This window comes from Phoenix dactylifera, chromosome 5 (assembly GCF_009389715.1).
Source record: "Phoenix dactylifera cultivar Barhee BC4 chromosome 5, palm_55x_up_171113_PBpolish2nd_filt_p, whole genome shotgun sequence".
In the NCBI taxonomy this organism is placed as follows: domain Eukaryota; kingdom Viridiplantae; phylum Streptophyta; class Magnoliopsida; order Arecales; family Arecaceae; genus Phoenix; species Phoenix dactylifera.
In genome coordinates this window covers 12563444-12572580 of record NC_052396.1, presented here as the reverse complement: position 1 = coordinate 12572580, position 9137 = coordinate 12563444, and the positions used below count along the sequence as shown (strand labels likewise).

The following is a 9137-nucleotide window of genomic DNA, read 5'->3' as shown; positions in this document are numbered from 1 at the left end:
CCGCATAGAACAGCTCGATAAGAGGGTGTCGACAATAGAGAAGGTCCTACGAGATAAGGGCCTTCTGGTTGATGACAAACCTGGTGGGCATGCTACTGTTCCTCCTGAGGTAAGCATGCTTCCTCTGTATAAGGTCTGACAAGTTAACTACCAGTTCTAGTATGAATCGACTTGCTTGATTTAAACAACCTCTTCCTTGGTTACGTAAAGGAGCATACTACAGTTGATCCACCTATTCACGACGATGCTCTTCATAAAGATCATATGCAGCATAGTGCTGATTCGGTGGAGGTATGTAATTTTTTGGTACGTAGTGTTCGCAGTTTTGAGAATGGTAGTATAAATTGTCTTGAAATGCATTTTCAAATCAGGTTATTTCGTCCACTGATGCTGAAGCTAAGAAGAAACAGAGAGCTCCCAGGTCATATGTGTCCTCCTTATGCAAGCGCGTGAAGCTGGGAGCACGCGAGCGCAAGCCATCGGAGAAAGCGAAGGCCATATCAGACCAGCCAAAGACCTATAAAAGGGCTAAAAAAAGGGTCAAAGTTGCCGAAAAAGGTGAGGTTTGTACGGGAATTACTATTGTGTCCGAGGATTCGCCCGCTCGGTCAACCAACATATTCGACCCACCGACAAGTTCATTAATGGAGCTCCAAAAATCGGCTCCAACATGGGAGGAAACCTCTCCCCCGGGAGCGGTATAGAATTGTTGTCTCGTCCATATGTGTTTATTTATCCATATTGAATTTGCTAAGTCTATACAGTTAAGTTTCCTAACCAAAATATCTGTCGTCACCATTTATTTAAAGTTAACGATGTTCAGAGAGTGGCACTGAAACGTAGCTTTCATGGGAAGGGGACAAGTATACTCCCTATTAGGTATGAAGAAGCTATTAAATTCTTCCTCGAAGAACATGAGTTTGGGTAAGTTAATTATATTAATTGACCGTTTTTGACAATTATCGCATTTCAAGTTTCTTAAACATAACTGTTTTATGTAGGGATATAATATGGGAGGACGAAGATCGTACCAAACCTGCATGCAGCCCTGATGCCTTAGTGCAGCTCCTGCATGACAAGGCTCTACGGAGTGACGTATGCTAACTGTGATGAACTACTACTGCAAATTGTAATTTGGTACTGAGTGCGTACTTCTTTTATTGCGTACAGGTAATCAATGTGTACTTTCGCATTTTGGAGCTTCTGCCTCGTGCCACTAATGAGATTATTGACAATCCATGTTTATATTTGCGCTGCGAGATCCAGGTTTTGAATTACTGCTCATGATGTCTCGTTCTTACATTTTTCCAATTGAAATTCAGCGTGCCATCTAAGCTGCGTCTCCTAAATTGTATGCAGGCTGCCGTGCTCCAGCATCTACCATTGGATTACCTCTCAATTACCACTGATGTTACCAAAAGAATCATAGAGGCATTGCTGCCCAGTATTCAAACATGGCTTCGGGAATTCAGATGTGCCGATCTTCAAAAGTGTAGATATCTCTTCATTCCGATGAATACGGGATGGCATTGGTATCTACTTTCTCTGGACTTGAAGGACCAGCGTTTCGAATGCTACAACTCCTTGTGGAGTTTCGACGTTGGGGAGGACGCTGTTAGATATGTTGGTATCACTTGTGAAACCTAATATTACTGAGAACCTTCTTTAGCAGGTGTATGTTCTTAAAATTTTGCATTCTTCACATTATTACAGGCTTCTTTTGTGAGATCGTGGCTAAACGACGTTGTCGGATTTCGTATCCCAGAATTAGCATATTCTGAAATTCGACAATGTGCACAACAACGAAATGATAGTGTTGACTGCGGGGCATACATGCTTATGTTTGCAGAGGGACTTACCCGAGGCAGCACGAGACCATTAAAGGAAGAATTGAAGGATCCATCTTTATACAGGAGCTGGGCTGCAGGGAGTATTCTATTGCATTCCGGGAGCGTTGCCAGCGTTAGGTTTAGGTCAATGTACCCTGGAAAGACTTGTATAGAGAAATCGTAGACTACGTGTTGTATCACATGAATGCAAATTAGTTGTAAAACTTGATTGTAAATGTGTTATAAAGGATGTTTGTCCAACTGTAATTTTCTTGTTCTCTGTAATAAAACATTTTCAGACATAATATCATTATTCCGTGCAAAGTCCTTATGTATTGGCAATTTTTCCAACTCCCTGTCATGCTCATCGCTTAAACGAAAAGTCTACGGTGACTTATTAAACTGAGCCACCTAAAAATTGATTTATACAGTACGAGTTTATCGTAACAATATCATCCTGCATAATAGTAACAATGATATGCAGCAACTTTGGTGGTTTCATAAAGCGTGTCGGAGTTTGAGAAACTGTCGCCTAACATTCATGTGGTTGAATCCTAAATTCAGAGGTCGACACTGGCACACCACGAGTCGAGTCTGGCACAGCATCCTAAATTCAGAGGTCGACATTTGTTCGCGACGAGTCAAGCTAACTCACCAGCCACTCTTAAGGGATGCAAACCTGAATGTCCGGAGGTCGACTCTGGCACACCAGCCACTCTCTGTGTTGGCTCTGTGCCACTTAAGGGGTCGACTCGCCATTCACTGGAGTCGACTCCCTTAGACTGGAGTCGACCCCAGCACACCAGGCACTCTTAAGGGTCGACTCCCTTATGTCCAGAGGTCGACTCCAGTCTGCCTGAGGTCGACACTTAGGCTCTGGCTAACTTTGGGTGCTCTCTGTCTTGCCTCTGTGCCACTTAAGGGGTCGACTCGCCATTCACTGGAGTCGACCCCAGCACACCAGGCACTCTTAAGGGTCGACTCCCTTATGTTCAGAGGTCGACTCCAGTCTGCCTGAGGTCGACACTTAGGCTCTGGCTGTTTTTGGGGACAGAACAAAGACAGAGAGTGGACCTTAGCTCAGCCAAGCCTAAGAGTCGACCTCTTTTCCTACCGAGTCGATAGCGGGACAGATCGAGTCGACTCCAATATTTTCGGAGTCGACTCGTTAAGAGTCTCAGATTAGGCAAAGTCGAAGGGAAGCCGGGAAACGGGATTTTAGGTGTCAATATAAATTTTTCCACGCCATATTCAACTATTGTAATTGTCAGAGCTGACGTCGAATGCTATGCCAACCGTTGATTAACTGTGTATCATTACATGTTTGTAACAATTTTTTAACTGCATTCCGGTTTGAAGTAACTGAATTAAAATCTAACAAAAAATCAACATATACAATTCAGTTTGCACTTCATTAACATCAATACAAGAGTTTTGTTCTTAATATGCTGTGACTAACATGAAAATACATTGCAGGTATCTCGATACATTCTTCATAATGTCCATATTCTTTACTTGATGACCTCATTACAAGTCCTTCTATTGTGCCCAACCTTCCCGCATCGTCCACATCTCATTTCACGTACTGACTCCACTTGCGAAGGTCTTCTCTTCTTTTTAGGCCTGCCAGGACGTGTCTTTCTTATAGGGGGTAGAATGTGGATCTCTTCAGAGGCACTTTGGGGTTTCTCCATGTCAGGAATTGGACTGATTGCTTCGGCATATGTTACTCTATACAATTCAGCTTGGAAGCAATTGTCGGTGAATTGGTATAGTGATCTGCCGTCCTTCTCGATGCATGCACAAGCATGCTTACATGGCATGCGGAAGATTCGCCACTCGCCACAAGAGCAGCTACACATATGCAGGTCAACTTTGCATGAGTAGTTGGTATCCTTTACATCATATATCATTATGTTGGACGTAAATACAGCTAATCTCCGACCATCTTCCGCATTTTTTTGCAACACTTTCTCCGCATCAGGACAAAGTTGAGATTGAATGCTATATCCTCGATTACGCCGTTGATGCATCATCTGCATTATTTGGATCCTTATATGGTCAACCATCTGAGGCACAGAGAGATGACGAGCCTCCAGGACCCAACTATTAAAAGACTCTGCCACATTCGATGTCATGATGCCCCAGCGTGGACCTGGAAATACAGCATTCGCCCAATGCTCCGGCTTTGCATGTAGGAGAAAGGTGGTAGCACCAGGGGCTTCTGATGTAAGCTTTGCAATTAGCTTTCGGAATACAGTAAGCCTTGGTGTATAGGCAGCAGCATTTAGTAAATCAATGAGCCTCTTTCTCTCAGCTGCACGATAATGGACAAGGACCTGCATTGATAATTAAAATCAAATATACCACATGCTACATTACTTAGATACTTTGTAGTTTAAATTATTCATAATATGACGATGCAAACCTGATTCTTGAAGTTTTCTTTCACATGACGTATACAATATGAGTGGTAAGAATCAGGAAAGTACTTAGGCACGGATTTAATAATGCCCTGATGTCTATCCGTCATAAATGTGAACTGTTGACCACTATACTCAGTACAACTATGAATAGCTTCTTTCAGAAACCGGCAAAACCATTCCCAATTTTCATCACATTCTATATCTACAACACCATAAGCTATAGGAAACATATCATCATTTCCATCTTTGGAAGTGGCTCCAAGCAATACACCTCCATCCTTATGCTTTATAAATGTGCCATCCATAAAAATCAGAGGACGACATCCTTTTATGAAACCCATTAGTGAAGCATGAAAACAAATGAATAGACGTCTGAATCGACCATCAATTATTTCGTACTCTGCAATGCTGCCGGGGTTGGTCTGACGAATGGCATCGCAATACCAGCGAATCCGTTCATAAGATAGCCGGCTGTTACCATAAAGATCCATCATGGCCACCTCCTTACCACGCCAAGCTTGATGATACGGCAATTCAACACCATATTGTCGTCGAATATCCTTTACAATATCACTCGGCTTATATAACGGCATATCTTGAAGTTGATCTTTAACAATTTTGGAAACCCAACGTTTTGAAGCCTTTGGATGAGACCGCACTTGCAATCCTCCTCCACATGTGTGGTTACAGTGCATTTTTTTAATTGCAAACTTTTCACCATTCCCAAGGCGAGAAGCATGAATACGCCATTCGCAACCTTCATAAACACATTCTACAGTAACTCGATCACGATCGTTCTTCACGAAGACAAAATCCCTGCAAATTGCAATGCAATAGTTGCGAATGGTGTCACGTAGAGTTTCCACATTCATGAACTCCTGACCAACACCCTCTATACTATTTTTCCAATCATCCAACGATTTTTTTTTACTTGCTTCCTCTTCAATTGCGGCTCTTGTTTCTTCAACAACTTGACCAAAATTACTTGAGCTACCCTTCGAAAAATTTTTCCCTCTCGAACTGATTTCAGCACAATGCGATGAGCCACTGTTCATACAATAGGATAAACATTATTTTAGCAAACTTACTAAAATCCGTTGCACAAAACAATATTTAAAAAAGGGAATACCTCTCAATTACCACAGCAGCACCTTCGATCAAGGTTGGAGAATGAGTAACAACCATCTCGATCACCTTGGCATTTAAGTTGACGTGTATTTCATGCATGTTACGAACATCCTTATCGCTCATGAGCGTAACAAGCATTTTAGACTTGTTTGGAATATAAAACTTAACTTCTATCATTGTAGAAGATAAATGTCTCCATCTTTCAACTATTTCCTTAAAAATTTGATCAAGAATTGTGTCTTTTGAGATGGAAATAATCACAGCTTCACTACCATAAGAACAAATGGCCATAAAAACAGAGCTACCAGTGTCTTCCGAAGCCATGACAATGGAAAAAAGAGGAGGCAATGAACAGATAATTCCGAATTGCAAACAGACTTAGGAATATAGTGGAGCAGAGTCTCACTACACAGAGAAAGAGGGACTATTAGCGTTCTCTCAAACAGGGAACCGGTAAAGAGTAAGATGTAGTCTCAACGTTTTTAGGTCAACACAAAGGCTCGACATGCTCTCTCCCTATCCATCTAGCATCCATCCTAATGGGTGCTTGTCTCTTCCCAGACCAAACAATCTCCATTGGCAAAGACAAAACAGAGAAGAACGGAGACATAACGCATACCCTGTTGCGGCCTATTTTTACACCTTTTTCCCGTCTCAAAATCTTCCTCGAAAGCCATCTTCGGTAAACACCTTCCGTGGGATCACCAGGGGCATCCACGCTTAAGGGCTGCAAGTCGGATTTTTACTTCGGAGCATCTTCGGTACACAAAAACAGAGTGTTTCCGGTTCCAAAACAGAACACGATACCTATTTTTTTCCCGCTTCCGGTAGCCTGGGGGGTACTTAAGTAGCCTGGGGGCACTTTGGGTACTATATTTTAAAGCAAACAGTAACTTAGGGACCGGGAATTAAAGATCCATGAAGCGGTGGACCGGAAGTTTGTTTTTGGGTCAACCGGGACCTCTTGTTCCAGCGGGGTCTTTTGAGGGACGGGAAAGTAATTTCCCGTATTTTTTTCTTTTGTGTGGAACTCCCCTCCTCCGAAGAGATCCTGGAACCGGACCCCCCAAGCTTGCCTTCATCTTCACGCATTGATTCCCTTTTATAGCCTTCACCTGGGTTGGAGGATAAGGTTGATTGAGCTGATCTGCTGTTGGGAAGATGAGCTGAGATTTCTTCAACGTGGAGGAGATGCGGCTGGTAGTTGATCCGGAAGTTGTGTTGCTTGATCTTCGGTTGCAGGGGATGGCGAGGATGTGGAGCAAGATGCAAGAGATGCTGGGATGAATCCATGGATAAGGATCAACTCAGGAGCTTGGAACGTTGTGGATGCAGTGGAATTAACCGACGCTTCTTCACGTGGAACGGCTGGGACACGGAACAGCGGATGAAGCCGGAAGATTCAGAGAAAAGGATAAGGTTGAATCGCGGAAGAAAAGGGATAAGAATGAGTTGTATAAGCGGCTGGGAACGGTTCTGAAACAGGGAAGCTTGGTCTGTGGACGTGACGTGGAAGGAATCCATTGCGGGTTGGCTTGATTTGGCTGGGAGGAAGACGGGACGGCTGGCGGATGTTTGGGATGAAGTTTAGCCGGAAGATAAGATCTAGACTCTGGTTTGAAGATGTTTGGATGCCATGAAATCTCGGGAAGATGAAGCCAAATCGCAGATGATTCGGGATGCTTACTGGCTGGAAACAGGGGATGGTGAATCGCAAGAGGATGAAGATAAGATGAGCTAGGAGCAGGGGATTGTTCACAGTTGAAGATGCCGATAGGAAGAGGATGAGGATGCTGAGAGTTCGGAGAAGGAAATGATGGGCTGGATGCGAGTTTATCCCGTAAATGCTAGAGATCAAGCTCCCTTGCTCTGTTCTATTTCCGTGAAATCTGGGAAGATGGATCGGAAGCTATGCCATGGGAGATTGGCTCTGTTTTGAAACTAAAACAAGGGAGGTGATCCATGGGATTCGGCAGCTCGGGCGTTGGATTGAGAGGATCTCGGCTGGGAGATAATCCAGATGAGGATGAGAGTTGGGAATCCAGTTGGGATAAGCTGGGATGGAATCGTGAGATGAGTAGAGGCTTTGAACGCGGATGGGATGAAGGCTGATGGATTCGGCTGGGAGCTGGATATGAAGTGATCTCAAAGGGGTTATGGCTCTGATCCGTGATAACGTTGAATCCTGGATAGCCGTGGGATAAGGATAAAGAGCCAACGTGGAGATGCACGGGAGAAACGGACGGCCATGTGGAATGTGCGAAATGCTGGGAGGAGATGTTAATCAGCTTGGAATGATGCCTTTTAGGATGTGATTAACTCGGGAGAAAATTGGAGTTGATCCCGGTTGGATGAAGGAGTTGTTCGGATGGGGTTTGTTGCTGGAAATTGGACCCGGGGGCCACCGTGAAGCCGGGGAAGGAGGAGCTCCGCTGCTGCAGGGGGCGGACGGTGGTGCGCCGGCTGGCTGCGTCCTCCGCCGGGGGGCGTGGGAGCGTCCGAAGAGGGGTGGTGCGTCCAGTCCTGTCCTGTCCTGCAAAAAAGCCGGTGGCCGGGCTCTCCGGCGCCGGCCCTCCGATGCCTAAGTCAGAGGGGGCAAGTATGTGGAGAGAGCAGGGGAGAGAGTATGTGGAGAAGACAGAATCTTGTGTTTAATTGTGTCTGTGTTGTTTTCTTCTTTTTTTTTCTCCGGTCTAGGAGGGTTCTGTCCGGGGTCCCCCTCCTTTTCCCCCCAGGTTTCCTTTTATAGAAGGATTTTTGTTACCTGGGAGGTGACAGGAGGTTTGTCATCTTTTGTAATAATTGGGCACGATTTGGCCCATTAATGGCGTAGTGGAGAACGGGACCGAATCGGACCGGAATCAGGGAGTTGTCACGGTCGATCGGACCTGTTGGAGTGGTTGAACCGCCGGCTGTGGTGGGCCTGGGGTCCGTGGATGGTAAGTGCATTTATTACCGAATGAACCGGCGGTCAGGGAGAGCCATACGCTCTGATGGTTCAGTGATCCGGAGATCGTCTTGGGCCGTGCTCATTAAATGACTGGGTGCATCGGAGACTTGAGGGAGTCTCATGCATTAATGGCAGGTCGTGCCGAATACCTGCAGAGATCTTATGCCTTGATGGCTTGGAGATGGTGGCAGATTGAAGTGGAGTCATGTATTTAGTTGTCAGATCCTTTGGAGGGTTAGGCGGAGATTGGATATTTGGCTAAGGCATGGGCTCGGCGGGGTTGCCTTTCTGGTCGGCGCTCTCTGGTCTCGGCCTTCTGGTCTCGGCCTTCTGGTCTCGGCTCTCTGGTCTCGGCTCTCTGGTCTCGGCCTTCTGTGCTCGGCAGCCTTCTGTGCTCGGCCTGCTGTGCTCGGCTCGGCCTATGAGCTCGATCACTTAGATGAGCTCGAGAGCAGAAGAGCCCGAGCACTTGGATGAGCTCGAGGGCGGAAGAGCCCGATCACTTGATGAGCTCGAGGGCGGAAGAGCCCGATCACTTTGAGCTCGAGAGCGGAAGAGCCCGATCACTTTGAGCTCGAGAGCGGAAGAGCCCGATCACTTGGATGAGCTCGAGAGCGGACGGATTTGGGTGCTATAATTGCATTTGTGGGGTGGTCCATTTTTCCACCAACACTACCCCCCGACTTCCGAGTTCGAGCTGCCTTTTGGCTCGGACGAAGGAAGTAGTCCAGTCGTCGATCATCCTGTAATATAGCCAAATATATATGGAGATGTGCGTGCCAAGCAGGATGTACCTTTCATGCA

The 9137-nt window shown here is 45.6% G+C and overlaps 1 protein-coding gene across 1 annotated transcript; it reads left to right on the top strand.

Annotated features, from left to right (window-relative positions):
• The first annotated feature begins 218 nt into the window (after window positions 1–218).
• Window positions 219–2250, top strand: LOC120110882. The gene is made up of 2 exons (XM_039126815.1): window positions 219–1623; window positions 1714–2250. The coding sequence occupies exons 1-2, from the start codon at window positions 1354–1356 to the stop codon at window positions 2011–2013; spliced, it is 570 nt and encodes a 189-aa protein (XP_038982743.1). The 5' UTR covers window positions 219–1353; the 3' UTR covers window positions 2014–2250.
• Window positions 2251–9137: the final 6887 nt, after the last annotated feature.